At 35.3% G+C, this 24,000-nt stretch overlaps 1 protein-coding gene across 1 annotated transcript in view; it reads right to left on the bottom strand.

Moving 5' to 3' along the window:
- LOC135198378 (suppressor of tumorigenicity 14 protein-like) overlaps positions 1–24,000 on the bottom strand; it is a 173,504-nt gene that overhangs the window by 31,614 nt on the left and 117,890 nt on the right. Inside the window, exons 9-10 of the mRNA XM_064225926.1 lie at positions 12,309–12,448; positions 12,082–12,129 (exon numbers count right to left, since the gene is read on the bottom strand). Coding sequence (XP_064081996.1) covers positions 12,082–12,129; positions 12,309–12,448 — 188 coding nt within the window. The remainder of the gene's footprint in view (positions 1–12,081; positions 12,130–12,308; positions 12,449–24,000) is intronic.

The raw sequence follows: 24,000 nt of genomic DNA, 5'->3' as shown, positions 1-24,000 counted from the left end.
ACTCTGACAAAGAGAAAATATCTTCCTTAAGGCAACGATGAAGCAGATTTAGACAATTAACAAAACATATGGCGTCTTAGCGGTGACCCCAGTCATCACCTAAGGGCATATCTCCCACTGTATATTTCACTGTCATTCACTGCTTGATAAGGGTGGAAGTGAGTCCACCGAAATATAGTCCTTAGCTTTAAACCAGAGTGTTTTAATGGGCCTTTTATACTTGAGACATATCCTGTTTTAACAGAAGACTTTATTTACACACACACACACACACACACACACACACACACACACACACACACATATATATATATATATATATATATATATATATATATATATATATGTATATATATATGTATATATATATATATATCGAACTACAAATGTCCTTTAATATCTAATTCGCTCAACCTCGGAATTAATATATTTTCATATATGCTTAACCAAGGGGGAATTTATTAAGCGATAATAGAATTGGCGATCGACAGGCGTGAACCAGCGACCTCTCAATTCTAGGACTGGCAGTGAACGCCTTAAACCACCCCGACACCGCAAGATATTAAAGGACATTTGTAGTTCGATATATGTATATGAATCACGGTAATGTGATAGACTTATAGATATATATAATATATATATATATATATATATATATATATATTATATATATATAATATATAGACGTATATGTCGATGACGACTACGAAAAAAATTTTCCAACACTCGTTTTCCAATCTCCTGAAATGACATTCATTCTTTCATCTCTCCACAGTGCAGGAAAATGGACCAGATTCGGAGGTGTACCTACTTCTGCCCGTGAACAAACACACGCGACCTATAATGCCCTTGTCGTGGCTTGAGACAGCAATCTTCAACATCGTGCCATCTAAAAAGTGATGCGTCCCCATTTCAGGTCCCCAGTCTGTCTCCGTGGGAGTCAGCGATGACGAATGCAAGAAAAAAAAATGTTTCGACACTCGTTTTCCAATCTCCTGAACTGACATTCCCCTTTAGATGACGTCACTGACACGTAACGATTTCATTACACAAGAAGAGTTGGTGACGTCATATACAGCTAATAGTCCCACCCATGAAATTAATTAAAACCAGATTCAGAAGTGTACCTACTTCTGCCCGTGAACAAACACACGCGACCTCTAATGCCCTCGTCGTGGCTTGAAACAGCAATCTTCAACATCGTGCCATCCAAAAAGTGATGCGTCCCCATTTCAGGACCCCAGTCTATCTCCAATGTTCCGACACTCGTTTTCCAATCTCCTGAACTGACATTCTGTCATCTCTCCACAGTGCAGGAAAATGGACTATTCATGTGCATGTTAATGAATTACATTCACATTGGTGTTCATATTACCTTCACAATATTATTTCATATATATATATATATATATATATTTATATATATATATATATATATATATATATATATATATATATATAAAATGAGGCAGCGTGTTTCCTTTGACAGAAACTCTGTCGGTCTGTCGGCCTTTTTGAGCCAAGCAATTACCAATTCTGATACACCACTGTGTATATTACGAAGTGGAGAGACTTTTGTACTATGTGACCTCTTTTACTTTGTGGAGAGGATATGTATTTGGGTTTGAAGAGAGAAAATCTTATATATATATATCATATATATATATATATATATATATATATATATATATATATATATATATATATATATGAAATAATATTGTGAATGTAATATGAACACCAATGTGAATGTAATTCATTAACTTGCACATGAATAGTCCATTTTGCTGCACTGTGGAGAGATGACAGAATGTCAGTTCAGGAGATTGGAAAACGAGTGTCGGACTCTGGTACTGTAAAACGAAGTTGTTTCCATCGCCACCATCACATAGAGTTGGGAATTCTCTAAAGTCATTGTGTGTCCGTATTTAAAAGGTCTACATGGTCATAAAATAACTAAAGTCTTGCTTTACCCCACAAATTCGTCATTAATTAATATACTCAATCTACTAGTCAAATATTAAAAATTCCTCGCTAAACAAAATATAACCTTTACCCACTGAATCCTCTCAAATAATCCCATATCTGATAAATACGCTATCAAAAAGAGAACCCATAATGTCTAACAGCAAAAACCCCTTTTATGGTTTATATAACTAACCTCCATAAAATATAATGTCGAACACCCCTTCTATCTAACTCACATACCGTGACAAATTATATCTCCTATCTAAAATAAAAATGCTATTTAGAGCTTAACCCCCATTACAACATCTCTCGTAAGAAAAGAAAAAAAAGAAGAAAGGGGAAAAAATAAGATAATAAAAACAATAACAAGTGAACTTTCTCCCATTACAAAGAGCACATAAGAGAAAAAGAAACATATAATTCAATATCTTTCCCAAAACGGAATGTGTACCGTTACGGAATTTGCTACTGCAGCAATCCCATTGACCAGAAACGACCGGAAAAGAATCCCCTTACATGATACATTTCCGTGGAATGCCATAATCAACATCTACGAGAATAGTGCAAATCCCCGAGTAATCAATTCCAAAGGGAAAATCCGCAACCGGATTCATTACAGCAACATTAGCAAAAAATCCACCTGTGAACACCTCAGGTGCTTCGAACTGCAGCATAGTCAGACTTGCAACGCCAGAAACTCATGATTCTCAAAAAAATGTTCTATACTGAAACCACATCAGCACGTGGGTTTTAATATTACCTTTCTCCATAACACTCGTATCACCGCCATTAATATCACCGAGCACATCTCTTTCAATAACCTCCATGTCCTCCGTTCAATTCACGTCCTCATAAGGCAGAAAAACACCAGGTATCCCGACTGTTATCCCATTAGCACCGGCATGGATCAAAATCTTGTGTCTTCTACAAGCAGGATGACCCAGCAAAAGTCTGTTGCCCAACGCAATTCCTTTCATTACCAAAAAGGGTTCTGTTAGCACTCTGTCACCGAGAGTAAACTATATTTGAACATAACCCAGGGTATTTACTATATGGGCTTGCACATCACACACTGTCTCCGTTGAGGGTTGCAAAGGGTAATTGGAAAACATGGATTGATACAAATTATAGTCTATTAAATTTATAGACGCCCCCGAGTCTATAAATATCGGGATATCCGCATCCCCTACTGTTCCATAGACTATAGGCTTGGGCTCTGGGGCGTCCCCCACGAGACCACAATGGCACGTACCAATCACATGTACCCTCTTTGTTGATAGGGCTTCCAAAAATTTCTCCTATCTCTTTGCCCTCTGCTTTGACCTGCCTGGGAAGTTCTCACATTATAATTACCAGAAACTTGAGGTGTAGGCCTCGCATCTCTCCGTATCTGAGACGGACAAGACTGCCAATAATGATCGGTACTCTTACACATTCCACAATATTTAACCCTACACAATTTCTTTGGATGCCCTGGTTTATTGCAGTTGCTTTTGATCGATCGATCTTTTGTTATATTCAACTTTTGCACACAGACGGGGAGGAGAAAATTCTGTCTCTTTGCACTCTATCCCTCGGGCCTGTCCCATTAAAAATTGTGCTATCTACAGTGGGACATTTAGACATATGTTTCTCAATTTGGGCATAAAGTAATTCTTCGTCTGAAGTAGGTTCAATCTTTTCATCAAAGCTATTCACTATCGCACCAGGTACATCGTGCAAGAGCAGGGAAAAATAGATCAGTTTATGAATGTTCTCAAGAGAGACATTACTCCCTGTAACCCATTTAGATGTTTTCAATTTTCCTACCCAATCCGCCACTGCGTCAAAAAGTTTTGAACTATGTTCTACGAGGCTATTAGTGCCATTCCGTAATTTATAAAGACCCCGAAGGTCCCTAACCATATCTCCGTGTTCCTTTGAGCCATAAGCTGTTTTCAAAAATGCTTGAAAATCCGTCCAGGTACGACATTTTGAAGAAGTTATGATGTCCGATAGCGAGTAACTAACTCGGATCCTACTATCACAATGAGGTCATGTTGCCGACCTGACCTAACAGAGACCAGTAGATTCCATATATATATATATATATATATATATAGATTAATATATATAAAAAAATTATATATATATATAGATATTAATATATATATATATATTATATAATTATTAATTATATATCATATATAATATATATATATAGGGATATTAATTATATATATACTTGTGATTTTTCATAGCTTTTCTCTTATTGCGTCAGTGGCATCAAGAAGTTTCTTACAGGTATTTTCATACCGACTGAGTTTCCTCCGATTCTCGTTCGTCAGTTTCTGGTGAAAATTACTCAGACTTACTTCTTCCATTTATTGAATTCTGTCACAACATCAAGTAGTCGCTTGATAATGCCATTAGGCGAGACAGCTTCGCGACAAAATTCAATAAATGGAAGAATGAAGTCTCCGCATTTTTCACCAGAAATTGACGAATACGAAACAGAAGAAACTCCGTCGGTATGAAGATACAAACTTATTGATGCCACTAACACAATTGGTTCTAATAGATATCTATCTATCTATCTATCTATCTCATCTAGCCTCTATCTATCTATCTATCTATCTATATCTATTATTATAAATAGTATATATATATATATATATATATATATATATATATATATATATACTACATATATATATATATATATATATATATATATATATATATATATATATTCATACATATATATATATATATTATATATATTATATTCATAACATACATACATAATAGATATATATACTATATACAATATATATCTATATATATATATATATATATATATATATATATATATTATAATATGAATGCAGGTAAATTTCTCGAAATCAACTGCACGATAGTGAATCCCTCGAAGAAATTGCTCGAAAAATAATTTCTCGAACAATTAGTTTCTCGAAAGGCATATTTCTCGAAAGCCAATATCTATTTTTGAAACGATCATTAGTATTCCAAACAATCATTACCGGGTCTGTTAACGAGCACTATTGACAGAGTGTTAAATGTCATTATATGTGCAAGCAACCTAAATGTTCAGCTCGTGCTATCACTATCGATGATCATATCCAAAAACGAAGTGGAGATCACAACCATGCAGGAGACGGTGCTGAAATTGATGCTGCTAAGATCCAAGAGAAAGTGAAATGGCATGCAATAAACAGTCGAGATACACCACATTATAGGGTGTCATGTGCTTCAATGGGAGTAATTGGTGCTGTAGCGGTAAAGCTCCCTTCAGTAGCAAATATGAAAAGAACTATACGCAATATACGAGCAAAGGAAAATGCTGGCCCTGGTTTGCCTAATAGCTGCCTCGATCTTATCATCCCGGAAGAGTTTACAAAAACCATCAAAGGAGATTTATTCCTTGCTTATGACTCTGGTTCCACAAATGGTTGTATACTAATTTTTGCAACCCACAACAATCTCGACATATTGGCACGTTCAGAGAACTGGTACGCTAATGACACTTTTAAAACTGTGCCTTCGATTTTTGCTCAGTTGTATACAATACATGGCGTACAGTCAGGTAGTATTACACCCCTCGTATATGCACTACTACCAAACAAAACCGAAGAAACGTATAAGAGATTCCTGAAGGCTTTAAAAGAAAAAATCCCAACATTCCAGCCATTGACAATAATGATCGATTTTGAACTTGCCATGTTGAAGGCTATAGAACAAGAATTTCCGATGACTAAATGCAGTGTTTTTTTTTTTGTTTTTTTTTTTCTGTGAAAGCCTCTATCGAAAAATTCAAGCAAATGGCCTCAAGGGAATATACGACACCAATGCTGAATTTGCTCTCCAAGTTCATCTATTATCTGCGTTGGCATTTATACCTGTCATGAATGATGTCTTTTAGTTTTTTAACCTTTTTACTTATGTAAACTAAAATGATTTATTTACAAAATTATTTTTCAAAAGTATTTTTTCTCGAAAGGCATATTACTCGAAAGCCAACATCTATCCTCTATAAATGGTCATTAGTATTCTCAACAATGTTTAAAAATATCCACAATTATATAAAAAATATATATTTCTATGTAAAAATATAAAACAAAGACTTTCGAACACCTGAACGGTGTTGAGGAACACCGTTCAGGTGTTCGAAAGTCTTTTTTGTATTTTTACATAGAAATATATTTTCATATATAATTGTGGATATTTTTAAACAATTTGTTTTCACGAAACTGAATTTCTTAACATTCTCAACAATATTGGCTTTCGAGGAATTGATAGGTCGAGAAATTGAGAGTTCGAGAAATTATTTTTCGAGCAATTGCTTTCGAGCAACTCACTGTCGAGCAAATGATTTATAGAAATTTACCGCACACCATATACGTACGTATGTATGTGTATATATATATATATATATATATATATATATATATATATATATATAATTTATTTATATGATGTTTTTAAAGTCATTTGTAATTTCTTTCCCTTGTAAAAATTTGTATGCAATATGCATGTCATTTTTTATAGTAAGGATACAGGCATTAGGAGATTCATTCTGTGGAAGGCAGCAAATTTTTTACAAGGGAAGAAAATGAAAAATGACTTTAAAAACATCAACACATATAAAAGATATATATACAGGATGTTGATAGTACACTGATTATTTTTGAGACTAGATCTGTTTTTGAAAATATTTTGCAGGCGAAAATGTACTTACAATTATAGGCTGGTGGTGACCCAGGCCAGGTCATGCAGGTGAGGCTGGTGATGAAACATAAGCCTGTGATAGTGAGGGTGCTTCTTTATTGGGCTGGTTCCCAAAAGAGAGCATTGTCATTCTCGCAGAAGTCACTGTAGGGATATAGTGGTTGGGTGTTATCTGGAGGTTGAGGCACCACCAGTAGTCTCTGCAGGGGTTCCAAGAGCCACCATACCTCTTTTTTTTTGTGGTGGGTAGTTTCTCTAGCAACAGGCAACTGAACTCTGTGTGGACTATGGGACCAGTTGCATGGGTTTGATGGAGAATGGCATGTGGTGGGTACCCTGGAATCTGGTGTAGTTTCAGCATAAAAACCAGTGTTCTGAGATCAAGGTGTAGGAACCCTCTAATCAGGAACTGGTGGAATTATATGTAGGCGATTCTCTCCTTGTGTGCATCGAGTCAGTATGCTATTCTGGAGAAGAAGGTGTCAGGCATATCTGTCTTTTTTGTTGAACTCGAGATATTTCAGAAGAAGAATTGTATTTCCACTCTCCAAAACCAGACAGTTCAGTCACCAAGAAGTATGGCTGACAAGGTTTACCCAGTTTATGTTTGCACCTTCATCTGATCAATATAGGATAGTTCCTAAGCAGTAGATTTAGTCCAATTTAGTCCATTGATATCACCATGGTTTGGTGCTAGAATCAAGTTTTATGTCTATCAGTCTATACAAATACCGTTTTTTTACATTTTTGTAGGAACCCTCTAATCAGGAACTGGTGGAATTATATGTAGGCGATTCTCTTTTTGTGTGCATCCAGTCAGTATGCAATTCAGGAGAAGAAGGTGTCAGGCATAGCTGTCGTTTTTGTAGAACTCGAGATATTTCAGAGGAAGATTGTATTTCGACTCTCCAAAAGCAGAAAGTTTAGTCACCAAGAAGTATGGCTGACAAGGTTTACCCTTCATCTGATCAATAGAGTATTGTTTCTAAGCAATAGATTTGGTCTCATTTAGTCCATTGATCACAATGGTTTGGTGCAAGAATCATGTTTTATGTGTATCAGTATATACAAATAATCTTTTTTACATTCTTGCGAGAGAGCTAGCCAGAGCTAAAATGCTGTATTTGGGCCAGCAGAGGTTTGGTTTTGGTAGGTATGGTCATATTTAGTCCAGTAATTGTGAGGTGTTGAGTGTGAGTACCATGCTTTATCTATACTGAATGAATGACAACCAGGAGCTTTGAGAGAAAGCGAGCTTGAACTAAGCACCATAATTAGTTTGTTAGTGGTCAGTAGTTGGTAGGCAGGCCATGTCTGAGAACTATGCTGTCTATCAAATGGTCTCAAGTGTAAGGTCAACTCATGCACAGGATGCCTAAAGTACACTGATTTATTGTTGAGATTTGATATACTTTTTTATATTATGTGGACAGAAATGTTCTTATAATAGCAGTCCTGGTGGTAACCTGGGCCAGGTGAGACAAGTGAAGCTGGTAACCCATAAGCATATGAAACTGAGAGCGCTCTATGAATGGCTGCTGAACTTGCTGGCTAAATCTGTATTCTGGAGTGAGATGCAGGGCTTCAACTTGTTCTGTACACAGTACATTAAAGATTTTGAGACAAGATTGCACAATATAGCTGACAGTTCTTTGGCTACTCCTAGTGCAGCAGTTGATTTTCCTTTTTTTTTCAAGTAGAACATTTGCAGTCAGTTACCTAAGTTGTAGGTGCCCAAACAGCACTGGATAATCATCATAGAGACCTGAGGGATCAACCATCTCTTAGATGCTCCAAGAGGTTGGCTGGTTTATCTTCAGAGAATGATGGGATTTCCCGAATTGCTGAATATCCTACCTATCTTCGAATAACTAATTTTCATGAACTTTCATAACATTTTACTCATCTAGTAACTTCTCATTTTTAGTTAGATTGAAAAGGAAAATCAATCAGGTTCTCAAGAGCTCTCACTATACTTACATTATTTATTTATTTTTTTGTCCATCACAGACATCCTATTCGACTGGGTGGTTTTTATAGTGTGGGGTTCCGGGTTGCATCTTGCCTCCTTAAGAGTCCATCACTTTTCTTACTATGTGCATTGTTTTAAGTAGCACACTCTTCTACATGAGCCCTGGAGCTACTACAGCATCTAGTTTTTCAGGTTCCTTTTCAGGGATCTTGGGATCGTGCCCTGTGTTCCTATGATTGTGGGTACAATTTGCACTGTCATATCCCATATCTTTCTTATTTCTATTTTCAGGTCTTGATACTTATAAATCTTTTCTCTTTCTTTCTTATCTACTCTGGTGTCCCATGGTATTGCGACATCAATGAGTGATACTCTCTTCTTGATTTTGTTAACTAGTGCCACGTCTGGTCTATTGGCATATATCACCTATCTGCTCTGATACCATAGTCCCAGATGATTGGTGCCTGATCATTACCGCAAGCTAGCTGGTGTGTCTTGCACAGACTCCAATGGAGGGTTTTTGCTACTGAATCATGTCTCTTTTTGTACTAGTTCTGTGCAAGTGCAGGACATTCACTTGCTATGTGCTTTATGGTCTCGTTTTTCATATTGAGCTTCCTGCATATGGGTGAGATATTATTTCTATCGGTCGTTCTTTGAACATATCTGGTTCTTAGGGCATAATCTTGTGCAGCTGTTAGTATTCCTTTTGTTTTCTTCTTGAGTTCTTCCCTCTGTGGCCAATGCCATGTTTCATCGCTGGCCAGTTCTTTAGTCTGTCTCATGTATTGTCCGTGCATTGGTTTGTTGTACCATTCCTCCCTTCTGTTTGTCATTCTCCTGTCTGTATATTTCTGGGTCTTCGTCTGCTTTTATTAATCTTTCTTCCCATGCACTCCTTAGCCACTTGTCTTCACTGTTTTCAGATATTGTCCAAGTGCTCTGTTCTCGATGTTGATGCAGTCCTTTATGCTTAGTAGCCCTCTCCTCTTTCCTTTCTTGTTATGTATAGTCTGTCTGCATTTGCTCTTGAGTGTAGTGTTTTGTGTATCTCCACCCTGTGGCAGGGGTGTAAGAATACTACCACCATAGGACCTGCATGTCATAAAAGGCTACTAAAAGGAAAGCTGCTGCTTTGCAGTCATACTTTTTTAGTAAAAGGCTAGGCCTACCGGCAATAACTGTGGAAACTGCTGCCTTGCAGTCTTACTGTTTAGTAAAAGGCCAGGCCCACTGCCAATAACTGTGGAAACTGCTGCCTTGCAGGTGGGTTTTTTTTTAGTCAAAGGCGAGGCCCACCGCCAATAACTGTGGTTGATGACAGCAAAGGCATGCAGTCGTAAAAACCCCTTGGTCAAATAAGAAACTATGCCTGATCTTGTAAGGAAAGGCGCATCAGGCAACCGACCCCTTAGTGTAGGGATAACGGTGGGAAAGAAGTAGTGCTTTGTGTATTGTCATGTATTTCTTAGTTTTCTGGTCTGTGCTGTATCTGATTACTGCTACTGACCATGTGTTAATGGCTTTCATCATATTTCTGGCGTTGAGTTTTGACTCGGGTATTGCTTTAAGTCTCTGCATATATTCTTTCCTGATTGTGTCCTTCATTTCTTGGTGTTTTATATCGTCTCCTTCTAATTTTCCCAGGTATTTGTATCCTGTCTCATCTATGTGTTTGATGCTATTCCCATCTGGTAGCTTTATTCCTTCAGTCCTCGTCGTCACTTTGCATTTTTGTATGTTGACGAAGGCACATTTGTCTATTCCAAACTCTATCCTGATGTTCCCAGATACAATCTTTACAGTCTGGATTAGGGTATCTATTTCCTTGATGTTCTTCCCATACAGCTTGATGTCGTCCATGAACATCAGATGGTTAATTCTGTTGCCTCCTTTCGTGAGTGGGTACCCAGAATCCATCTTCTGCAGTACTTTTGTCAAGGGTATCATGGCTATTAAGAAGAGTAGTCGGGACAGTGAATCGCCTTGTCACCTTGAAAGATCCTTTTCCTGATGTTAACCTCTGTTAGTCTTATCCCAGAGTTGTAAGTATTGTATTCCAATTGTGCATTGTATTTTATAGGAAGCCGGTGGTGTTTTCCTCTGCCCCATATATTTCCAGGCGTTCTATTAGTCATGTGTGTGGTATAACATTGAAGGTGTGTGGTATAACATTGAAGGCTTTCTTCTAGTCAATCCATGCCATGCTTAGGTTGGATTTCCTTGTATCCTCTAGGTAGTTGTAAAGCCTTTCACTGATGATCTTCTTTCCCACCTTTATCTTTACGTTGAGGGTTTGGGTGCCTGATGCGCTTTGAAACATCAGGCATGGTTTATTGTTTGGCAAAGGTGTTTTTATGACTTGCCCTTGCTGTCATCAACCACAGTTATTGGCGTTGGGTCTCGCCTTTGACTAAAAAGTCCACCTAGCCTTTTATTAAAAAGTAGGACTGCAAGGCAGCAGTTTCCACAGTTATCGGCGGTGGGACTAGCATTTTACTAAAAAATAAGACTGCAAGGTAGTAGTTTCCACAGTTATTGGCTGTGAGTCTAGCCTTTTACTAAAAAGAAAAACAGCAAGGCAGCAGCTGTCCTTTTAGTCACCTTTTATGACACGCAGGACCTACGGTGGTAGTATTCATACAACCCCACCACAAGGCATTTTTTTTTTTTTTTTTTTTTTTTTTGTCCATCACAGTCATCCTATTCGACTGATGATACCTGATAGTAACTTCCATATTACTGTTAGGCAAGTGATAGGCGTATAGTTACTTGTTATTATTATTATTATTATTATTATTATTATTATTATTATTATTATTATTATTATTATTATTATTATTATTATTATTGTTGTTGTTGTTGTTGTTGTTGTAATTTTGTTAGCTCCCAGTTGCTGTTAATGTCAGGTTGCTAATAGATCCAAAGAACAAAATGATACCTGACTAAAATAGATAATAAAACTAAATCTTTACCCATGCCAGATATTTGTTTCATAAATTAACTGGGCATATCAACTCCCAGTATGATGGATTTTACGTTTCAATTTGCAGACCTACTCAAAGTCAAAAAATAAGATGTAACACTTCATTTCACTATTGTTAAGTTTTCAAAGTTAATATATTTTTTCGGTATCTTAGTGTCTGACAGTATCTTTTCGGTATTTTACCATTTATTTCAACATTCATCACGAGTTTAAGAGTTATTTGAATTTTTCTGAAAACTTTCCTTTTAGCTTCAAACCAAAATGTTTAGAAAACAAATATTTATCATTATCAAATTCAAGACAATGTAGTTGAATAATTTCACGTCTCCTTAATTAGAAATAACTGAAGTGGTTATTCTGTAATAAAAAAAACAATTAATTTGAAAACGTTTTTACCATATAATCTGGAACTTAAAATGCTACTTACCACAGAAAGGGCGCGATGACTGGCAAGTTCCTCCAGTTCCTGAATCCTCTGTAGAAATATATGTTAACTGCTACAGTGACATTTCATTAAAACTTACATCCCAACTCACTATGAAGGTAGGAACTATTTTAGATTTGAATATCTGTATTTGTTGTTTCCAACAACATTTTATAAAGTGCAAGCAACCCCTTAATTCAATATTTCATGATAACATAAAAAGAATTTACCTGTGGGACTAACAAAACATAGGAATCCACTTGAGCATTTTTTCTTCAAGTCCTTCCGAATGTGTTGGATGATCAATGAGTTTGTCGCAATGGAGAAATCTGGTGCCTGGTCGCCGGCACAGTACGATTGCTTGTCTCCACTATGGAAGAAATTAACATTGAAAAATAATAATTTGCATTTTTATGAGTGTACAGTTCTGCCATTTCATAAAGAATGAAAAAAAGTAAGTGTAGCTTTCATTTTGTACTTAAAAAGTTATGTTAGTAGTTCCAAAACCACAATCTTTATTCTCTATTTTAATTTTAATGAATTTGTATTTTTATTGTAATAAAAACTTTCGAATTACTAAATTTTAATATTCTTTGTTAATTGGTTCCATAATGGCGGAATATACCTTCCACTTACGTAACAGCAATATACTATCTCAATTATTTGTATGGAAAAACTTGACTTCATAGGCCTAAAAATAACTGAAGACCAGCGTGAACTTTCATAATTTTCAGGCATTAGGACAAAAACCATTACCCCAGTTGTGCTCTGCAACGACGTGATGTCATTCAATTTCTTGTACCTATCGATAAATTCACTGTGATGATCATTATTGTCACACACATCAAGAGATACATAGTGTATGTGGCATTCTGCTAATTGCTAGAGACAACTCTCTTGCTGAACTTCCTTGCAAGGTTGCTCAGATAGGAGTATAAATTGAGGCATCTACATGTTCTGTGACCCGAGGATTAGTCATTCACCCTTTATATCTGGCACTGACACAGCCAAGTCATATTGAAGGCATATGTTTCTTCTTTTCCTAAAAAGGAGGCAATTTAATCTGCACTTCTTATTAATCCTGAAAGTTCAAAAAAGCCCTAGTGCACAAACATGAACAAGGCCCCACTAACCCAGAACACACATGTAGTCAACTGTTATGGTTTTAAAGACATTTTAAAGGTATTTGGTGATACATACATCAAGCAAAGAAATGTGAGGTGCTTGACACCCAGCTGAGGAACACATGGTCTGTCCTGTGCAATCCAAGTCGTGATGGCCCGTCTTAAGGCATGCAAAGCAAAGATTTAACTCTGTGATTCATGCAGCTTTTGCTTAAAAGTGGTTTAGGAAAGGCACACTTAGCTGGTATGCATCACGGGAGAAAAAGTTTTTGTTTAACGAGGTTGAGCTTGAGGAAGAGTTGGCTACATTGAAGCGGGGACAACAATTGTTAGTTGCTACTTTCAGGTTTGGAGGAGGTAGGATTGTCCAATATTTGGCAGATGAATTATTGTGGTCCCAGTGGGAGTTTTAGTATTGTTGATCCGAGTGCAACTGAGAGCCATTTTTGCCAATCTTCTCGATAACTTTGCATATCATTCTTAATACGTCCCTGACCTCGTTCACTGTGGGGCTACAAATGGACAATGCCTGGGTCTTCCAAGTATTATAGTACCCACAGGAGCCCAGCAGATACTATCACGTGTTCATCTGAAATAAAGTGCAAAAGGCATGTCTAAGCCATCTCTCTCTCACTTTTATTATCTATATATATATATATATATCTATATATATATATAGATATATATTATATAATAGTATATATATATATATATATAATATATATAATATATATACTAATGAGTAGGATGGATGAATGCCAATTACGAAAGTTAACAACATATAAGAGTTTATATATGATATATACATATATAGTATATATAGATAAATAATATATAATATATATAATATTAATTATATTATTATATAATAATAATATATACTCTTATATATACATATATATATATATATATACTATATATATATATATATAATATATAATGAGAAGAGGAATGATATGCATTACGAAAGTAAAAACATAGAAGGTATAGAGATGATATATATTATATATATATATATATATATATATATATATATATATATATATCTATATATAGATATATATCTATATATTATGTTATGAAAACAAAACGGAAACTTGGTGACGAGCATGCCTTGCAGCTGATGTAACAACGCAAAAATTTATCTCTCTTTGTCCACATCTTAGTTATCTTCTTAAACGTTTTTAAAATGTTATGCAAAATCTTGAACATACAATTATTGAACATAACCAACTCTAAGCTAAATAAGGAAATCTTGGAAAATACTTCATACGTTAAAGAGAGGATGATATGCATTACGAAAGTAACACATATAAGAGTATATAGATATAAATATATATATATAATATATATATATATATATATATATATATATATATATATATATTCTTATATGTTGTTACTTTCGTAATGCATATCATCCTCTCTTTAACTGTATGAAGTATTTTCAGATTCCTTATTTAGCTTAGAGTTGGTATGTTCTAATAATGTATGTTCAGATTTTGCATAACATTATTTAAACGTTAAGAATATAACTAAGATGTGGACAAAGAGAGATAAATTTTTGCGTTGTACATCAGCTGCAAGGCATGCTCGTCACCAAGTTTCCGTTTTGTTTTCATAACATGTCAACACTTCTGATAAGGGAGTTTTTTTGGAACATGCTGAGCATACAACATACATGACTGGTTTCAAATGTGTACGTCTTTGTCGAGATGTCACGTGGATATTTCACCATGTTCCTATGTTATTGCATCATCTTTTTGTAAGATCATTCTAGAACCTTATGTTTAAGCATATGTCATCTTTGGGAAGTGACGTCATTTAGCTTTGCTTTCAATATAAATAATTATTCCTTTCATATTAAAATACTTTTATTGTCTTAAATCCTGTAATAATAAATGTTATTTATGATTGTAATTCCAATTCCTCTTTAGATATTATTTTGAAAGATAATTTTTATGGAAGTTTTGTGTGACGAAATGCACTGTTAAGCTTCGGTAAGAAAGGAAAATTATTCTGATTTAAGACCTCGTCGCATTTGGGTGATGCACTCTCTCTCTCTCTCTCTCTCTCTCTCTCTCTCTCTCTCTCTCTCTCTCTCTCGTAAAAGATTCAGTGATAACGTTTAACGTAAAAGATTTTATACATAGTTGTTGGTCACTCATGTACAGTTTAGATTTTATATTTCTTAAGAGTTATTGAATATTATTAGTGTTTATTTGTAGAATCTGAACAGACGTTGTAAAAGTGTGTCACAGGCTCCTCGTGTGTAAGTTTTATTGGTGATTTCGAAAAAGGCCTTCAAAAATTGGTATACTAAGGTAAGAGTTTTTTTAGTAAGTTCAGTGCACTAAACTTAAACTTAAGAATTACTTATATACTAAAAGTACTTGAGTTATTCCAGGGGAATTTTTACCATTTTTCCACATTTTGGTATTGGCGATTTTTGTGTGCGATGATCCACGTTTCCTTTTATTGAAAGTGAGTTTTTCTTATGTTCTGTGTAATTAATGTGTTCTTAGTGTGTTTGCAATTTTGGCATTTTCCACATTTTTCTGTGTTTTCATTTACATTCACATTTTGATTAACTTAATTGTTTTCATTAATTAATTGTTGCACATTTAATTGAATTTAACACTTGTGAATTAATTTGCACTTAATAAGAATTCTATTCAAGTTTTAGTGTTGTTTAGCACTTGTGAATTAATTTCCAAACTTAAGTTATTACCTAACATTTTTGAATTTCGATTGAATTAATTTATTTTCTTGATTTTTGTGATAAATTAATTTTGATTTAATTTCTCTTAATAATTATTTCAAGAATTAATTAAACTGTGTTGTTTTCAACTAACAGTAAATTTCCCTGAGATTGTGAACTTCACTTATAAATTTTGAGTTAGATAATAAATTTTTGTATTTAGAATTTTTATAAGTGTTTTCTTTTTCACCAGTATATTTAATTTTGTTTAGGTAGAAACATAAAGTGGTAATTGAGCTGTTTTCCTTCAATTTAATTGAAGTGACTAAGAACCAGGGAAGTACTTAGACTTTTAAAATCAGGGAAATACTTAGACTTTTAAAGTTGCTGATAGAGTGATGCCCTTTAATTATCTTAATTACATATAAGATTACCTCACACATGTTTTAATGAAATTAGCCTGATTTTCTGCAATACTGGTAAGTTGTTTAAGAGATCACTGGTACCTTTAGAGTATTCAGTCGTATATTACCTGTGATGAAGGGTCAGGTGGTGAGGTAATAGTTAATTATTGCTAAGTGTAGTAACCAGATACTTGGCACTTCGTCACAAGTATTATTGATGCCCAGAGACCCGGGAAAACCGATTACATTATCACTCTAGTCTGTACTGGAGGTGTTAGGGATATATTTTGCGAGGAGAGTGACCATATAGTTTTTGTTTTACATTTATTATGTTGAATTGTTAGTTGATAACTTTGAGAAAATGGCTCAGTTCAAGGTTCAGGATTTTTAGCAGCCCCTTCCATCCAAGTGTTATCTGAAACCACAGTGGAGCGCTTTAGCAGTAGCTTGTGTTGGTTATGTGTCTACTAGTATGGTAAAGGCACAAATAAGATGTATTACTATGGAATCATTGATACACTCTGGTAGAATAACTGATGAAGATGAGTTAGAATTAGCTCAAGAGTTGTTGAATGTAGCACAGGCTGATCTTATGAATAAGCAAGAAGAAAAGAAAGAGAAAAATGTGCAGAGTTAGAGCTTAGACGCATTGAAGCAGAAAAGAATTTGATTAAGCTGAAAATGCAGGCTGAAAAAGAGAGAATGCAAGCTGAAAGAGAAAGAATAGACAGGGAAAAACAAGAAAGAAAAGAAAGAGAAGAAGAAAAAGCAGCAGAAGAGGAAAGAGAAAGGATAAAAGAGGAAAGAGAAGTCATAAGACATGAAAGGGAGATGGAATTGATCACAGCTAAATCCACATTACCTGTAACACCCTCTAACCCTAATCAAGGTAATCAAGACCCTGCATTTGATGTAGTAAGAGTACAGAAGTTAATCCCTAAGTTTACTAAAGAAGCTCCAGATGAGTTTTGTGATCACTTTGAGAGAGGGGCTTCAGGTATGGGATGACCAAAAGATAAAGGTCAGTTTTGCTACAAAGTGTCTTAATTGGTAAAGGGAGAAGTGCTTATCTAGCCTTAACAGCTGATCAGTGTAAAGACTACAAGGTGCTTAAACATAATGTGCTACAAGTTTACCAGATGACCCCAGAGTACTACAATGAAAGATTCAGAAATCTAAGAAAAGATGAGAAGGGAACCTTCTTAGATTATGCTTATAAAGTCAGAAGGTGTTTTAAACATTGGTTAGAGACTGCTAAAGTTAAAACTTTTGATGAGTTAGAAGAATTAGTTGTTCTTGAACAATATCTTAGGGGAATTCCTGAACATATAAGGCCTATTTGAGAGAGAGAGAGAGAGAGAGAGAGAGGTTAAGAGACTTGACAAAGCTGCTACACTGAATGAAGATTACAATATAATTAGTAGCAAAAGCAATTACAATGTCAAGTACCAGAATCAGCAACGCCCAGGTTTTAAGTCTTATCCAAGTTTCAGGATAAAACCAAGAGTACACAAAGTAATACACCTCAGCAAGCTAATGTGAAATCCTCATCCAATTTTTCATGATAGTTACAGAAACCTAATGCTGTCTGCTTCAAGTGTGGGAGAGCAGGACACTACAGTCAAGAGTGTTACCAGAATCAACAGCTGTCAAAGCCAGTTGGTCAAGTAGTGAAGGTGACCAGGTGAAACAAACTACGAAGAGCAGTGTCTGAAAGAATCAAACTCCAGAGAAGACTGAAACTGAACAAGCTGAATGTTTAGCAACCAGTGGAAATGTAACCTCAAGCAGTGAGTGGCTTAGCAGTGTCGAAGCTTTTAAGCCATATATCTATATCTATGAGGGTATAATGTCAACTCGAGGAGGGAGTATGCAGGTATCAGTCAAGATATTACTTGATACAGGGAGTAACCATAGTGTGGTAGTACGTGGTGCTCACCCTCAGTTGGAGAAGAGTCTCATAGGAGATTCAGTTATTTTGAATTGGTGACAGGGAATGTTGATTTTGCTGTAAAGGACTCACTGGCTATGAAATGTGTACATGATCTGTTGGGTAATGAAGTTGGTGGTATGCCATTTATTCTTTGTACTATAATGACAGACAAACCATTGAGGATTAGTCCTACGTTAGAGTTGGAGAAAAATAACCCCCAATTGTTTCCTTCTTGTGTAACTACCAGAAGTATGAAGAGGACACACCCAAGAAGGATCAAGTGAATGATCTTTGTGTTTAGAAGCATTGTTCCAGGGAAGTGATGTTTCCCCTAGTGCTGACCAAGAAGAGATTTCCCATGAAGAAGAAGAAGAAGAAGAAGAAGAAGAAGAACCTGTTGTTCCTGAAGAGACTCCGAGTAGTCAAAGTGTTCCTGAAGACAGTATTGAAACTACAGCAGCTGAGTTAGCAGATATTGAGAATTCAACCCTTGAAGTTGGTCAAGTGACACGAGAGAAGCTAATGGACTTGCAGAAGAAGGATGCATTGTTAGCTGATTTGTTCTTCAGAGTTGTTGATCTAGAAGAGATGCAACAAACTCCTACCTGTTATTATCTGAAGGAAGGTTTGCTGATGAGGAAGTATAGACCTTCAAATATACCAGGAGATGCTGTATGAGGCGAATATCATCAAATTTTGATTTCCCTATCCATTGAGGAAGCAAGTGGTAGAAGTAGCTCATGAGTCTGGACATATGGGAATCAGGAAGACTGTGGAGAAGATCATGAAATATTTTTTCTGGCCTGGACTTCACAGAGATGTTAGCAGGTTTTGTTGTGAGTGTCATACCTGCCAGATAGCTGGAAAACCGAATAAAACCATCCAGAAAGCCCCACTACAACCTATAGAATTAGCGGAGAACCCTTTAGCAATGTGATTATAGATTTGGTTGGACCGCTGCCGAAGACAAAGAAGGAAAATGAATATTTGTTAAAATTAATGTGTCCTGTGACTAGATATCCGGAGGCAATCCCTGTTAGAAACATATCTGCTAAGATAGTTGCTGAAAAACTTGTGGAGTTTTTCTCAAAGTTTGGTATACCAAAAATAATACAAAGTGATAGAGAAACAAACTTTACTTCCAAGTTATTCCAGGATGTGATGAATTTTTTAAGAGTGAAACAACAGTTATCCACTGCTTATCATCCAGAAACTCAAAGTCCCTTGGAAAGGTTCCACCAGACTTTGAAGAGTATGCTGACAAAGTATAGTTCTGAGTCAGGAAGAGAATGGGATGTTGGTTTACCATTAATGTTGTATGAAGTTAGGAATGCTTATCAAGAAAGTTCACCTAATGAGATGATTTTTGGTAGAGAAGTGAGAGGACTGTTGAAGATTCTTACAGAAAATTGGAAAGAAAATCAAGAGGAAATCCAATGAGAATATGTGAAGAAATTAAGGGAAAGGATGAAAGAGATTAGAAAATTCTACTTAGAAAATCGGAAAGTAAGTCAAGAGATATGATGATAAAACTAAGCTGAGAAGTTTTAATATTGGTCAACAAGTGTTAGTTTTCATACCTGTTAAGAGATATCCCCTCACCAATAAATTTCAAGGTCTTTGCAAGATAATAGAGAAGTTAAGTGATACTTATGTGATTAAAACACCAGAAAGAAGAAAACGACAAAGGAGGATACATGTGAACCTCTTGAAACCTTACTTCATCTACAGAAGACAACAATGGGTATGAATTGGGAGCTGAAAGAAAGATGAATCATTCTTCAATTTGGGAAAATCTGGAGGATGAACTAAAACCTCTGAGTTTTGAGCAAGGTGGTGAATTAAATGAAGAGATTAGAAGGTTCACAGAAATATTTGCAGATGTACCTAGGTGTACTGATTGTACCAAGCATGAGATCAAGATCCAAAAAGATGAAAAACAGTTAAGCAGAGAGCTTATCGCTTATCACCTTATCATTGAGACGTTTTGAAGAAAGAAGTTGAATATTTGCTGCAACATTCATTAGCAGAACCCAGTTCAAGTCACTACAGTTCTCCACATGTGTTAGTGAAGAAACCACATGGCTCATTTAGGATGTGTTCTGATTATAAGAAACTGAATTCTATCAGTGTGGCTGACAATTATCCCTTGTCTCTTACAGATCAATTACTTGATAATATTGGGCAAGCCAGTTTTGTTTACAAGACAGACTTCTTGAAAGGATATTATCAAATTCCCTTAGATGAGAATGCTAAGTTGCTGTCAGCTTTTATTACTCCTTTTGGACTGTACCAGTACACTGGTCTGCCATTTGGTCTGATGAATGATCCTGCAACATTCCAATGGGTGATGGATCAACTATTAAAACCTATAGAAGGAGTAGGTGTATACCTAGATGACAGTCATTTACTCTACAACATGGGAAGAACATCTGAAGATTCTGAGGGAAGTTTTAAATAAACTACGAGAAGCAGGACTAACAGTCAACCTAGAGAAGAGTGAGTTTAAGAAGGCGACTGTTCAGGATCTTTGCTTTGAAGTTGGGAAAGACCTTCTTGCGCCAGTAAATGCTAATGTAGAAGGTATCTGTAAGGCTACCCAACCTACTACTATGAAACAGCTACAGAGATTTTTGGGCATGGCTGGATTTTATCATCGTTTCTGTCCAAATTTCTCAGCTGTAGTAAGCTACTTTGACAAACTTAACTAGTCCCAAAGCTAAGTTTGTTTGGACTCCAGAACGTCGAGAATCCTTTGAGAAAGCAAAAACCATTTTAACTTCAAGACCAGTACTTCAAGCTCCAGACTTCAATAAAAAAATTTGTTATATACATTGATGTTTCTGACTGTGGAATTGGAGCTGTTCTACTTCAAGAAGATGAAAGTTATGTCATACATCCTGTGTGTTTCATGTCTTCAAAACTGAAAAAACATCAGAAAGTATATTCAACCATGGAGAAAGAAACTCTAGCCTTAATCACAGCATTGAAAAAGTTTGAAGTGTATGTGAACAAACCTAGGAATGAAGAAATCTTAGTGTTGTCTGATCACAATCCCCTGTCATTTATACAGTGGATGAAAAATCATAACTAGAGATTAAGAAGGTGGTCTTTGTGCTTGCAACAGTATAATCTAAGAGTGCAGCACATTTCTGGTAAGAACAATGTAGCAAATTATTTATCCTGTTGTGAGTCATTGGATTCAAACCTTGGATAACTAATCTGGGGGGAAGAATCTTATGTTGTTGCTTTTGCAACACATAACTTCCCCTCAGTAATTGTATGTAATGCTGTAAAGTCTCCGTGCTTAGCATTAATATGCTTAAATAATGTATGTTCAGAATTCACAAAAGTATAATTGAAAGTTTAAGAAATAATGTAAATCTTTAGTAGTTCCTATTATACTATTAAAGCAGAAATTTGGTGTCATCACTTAAGATGAAACTTGCATTTTAGACCTCACTAAATTTTCTTCAGCTAAAAGAATGTGTAAAGGAAAAGAATGTGAAAAATGTGGGATGTTTTCAGTACAGGAAAACCAGGTGATTTGCCCGAAGCTGTATTTACACTCAGATAGGAGTGCTAGGGAAAATAAAGCAAATTTGTCTCGCTGTCAGTTAAATTTATATATGGCCTGGCACCTCACTTTTCGACCCCTTAACATCATCATGAATCAGCTTAGTGTCAAAATAAGCCCAGCTTAGCTTTGTTTCACTTAACATACTTTGTGTAGCCTAAAATTTCCTTACAAGAATCTGTGAATACAATAGCACGACATACAGTCACTCCAAGCAAATTCCCCATAGGATTCATGGATTAGCGGCAGCGAACACTGTGGCATACCCTTAACCCTTAAACGCCGAATGGACGTATTAAACGTCGAATCAAAATCTCCCCCGATTTCCGAATGGACGTACCATACGTCGGCTCAAAAAAGTTTTTTTAAAAATTCACGGAAAAATACTTATAGGCCTACCAGCCAAAAACTTTTAAATTACACGCCTTGGGGGATGCTGGGAGTTCACGGATCAAGGCGTTGTTTTGTTTACAATCGTTACGCAGGCGCGCAAGCGCGAATTTCTTTCTTATCGCACTAAAAAGTATCAGTGACACATCTCAAAAATTATTTCGTCACTTTGACATAATTTTTGCACCGTTTTAAATTATCCGTTACATGAAGTATTATACATGAAAATGTGCACAATTTCATTTAAAATACAACAAAAAAATACTTATGATTGTAACTTTTATCAGTTTGGAAATATTTCCATATAAATAACGATAAGTGCCAAAATTTCAACCTTCGGTCAACTTTGACTCTACCGAAATGGTCGAAAAACGCAATTGTAAGCTAAAACGCTTATATTGTAGTAATATTCAACTATTTAACTTAATTTTGCAACAAATTGGAAGTCTCTAGCACAATATTTCGATTTATGGTGAATTTATGAAAAAACTTTTTCCTTACGTCCGCGTGGTAACTCTTCCGAAAAAAATCATACATGCGATTGTGGTAATGTTTGCACCATTTTAAAATTAGCCGTTACATAAAGTTTTTTATATGGAAATGTGCGCAATTTCATGCAAAATACAACTAAAAACAACCCATGGTTGTAGCTTTTATCAGTTTTGAAATATTTTCATATAAAAAATGATAAGTGACAAATTTTCAACCTTTGGTCAATTTTGACTCTACCGAAATGGTCGAAAAACGCAATTGTAAGCTAAAACTCTTATATTTTAGTAATATTCAATAATTTACCTTCATTTTTTAACAAATTGGAAGTCTCTAGCACAATATTTCGATTTATGGTGAATTTATGAAAAAAATAACATTTTCCTTACGTCCGCGCGGTAACTATTCCAAAAAAATCATACATGCGATTGTGGTAATGTTTGCACCATTTTAAATTAGCCGTTACATAAAGTTTTATATATGAAAATGTGCACAATTTCATGTAGAATACAACGAAAAATAATTGAAGGTTGTAGCTTTTCTCATTTTCGAAATATTTGTATATAAATCACGATAAATATGAAAAAAACCAGACGTTTGGTCAACTTTGACTCTACCGAATGGTCGAAAAACGCAATTGTAAGCTAAAACTCTTATATTTTAGTAATATTCAATCATTTACCTTCATTTTGCAACAAATTGGAAGTCTCTAGCACAATATTTCGATTTATGGTGAATTTATGAAAAAAACTTTCCTTCCCTCCGTGCGCGGATTCTCCGCCATAAATCTCCGAATTGCGTACATCGAATTCTCGGAAAATTTGCTCCATTTCATATTAGGCATTTCATAGAGTTTTATATATGAAAATGTGCGCAATTTCATGTAAAATAAAAGGAAAAATATTTGAAGGTTGTAGCTTTTCTCATTTTCGAAATATTTGCATATAAATCACGATAAATAGAAAAAAACCACGTTTGGTCAACTTGACTCTACCGAAATGGTCAAAAAACGCAATTGCAAGCTAAAACTCTTACAGTATCGTAATATTCAATCATTTGTATTCATTTTGAAACAAATTGGAAGTCTCTAGAACAATATTTAGATTTACGGTGAATTTTTGAAAAAAACATTTTTTTATGTCCGCGCGTTACGAATTCGTACATCATTTTGTGATAACATTTTCCGGTGTTGCTTTTATTGTTTTACAATGTAATATATATCAAAATGATTGCAATTTAGTGTACAATACAAAAAAAAAAAAGGAACTCGTTAGCTTTTACCGTTTTTTGCACAGCGTGATTTT

The sequence above is a fragment of the Macrobrachium nipponense genome, chromosome 22, assembly GCF_015104395.2.
Source record: "Macrobrachium nipponense isolate FS-2020 chromosome 22, ASM1510439v2, whole genome shotgun sequence".
In the NCBI taxonomy this organism is placed as follows: Eukaryota; Metazoa; Arthropoda; class Malacostraca; order Decapoda; family Palaemonidae; genus Macrobrachium; species Macrobrachium nipponense.
Note: the sequence above shows the minus strand (reverse complement) of the source record. Positions and strands in the feature narration are given on the sequence as shown.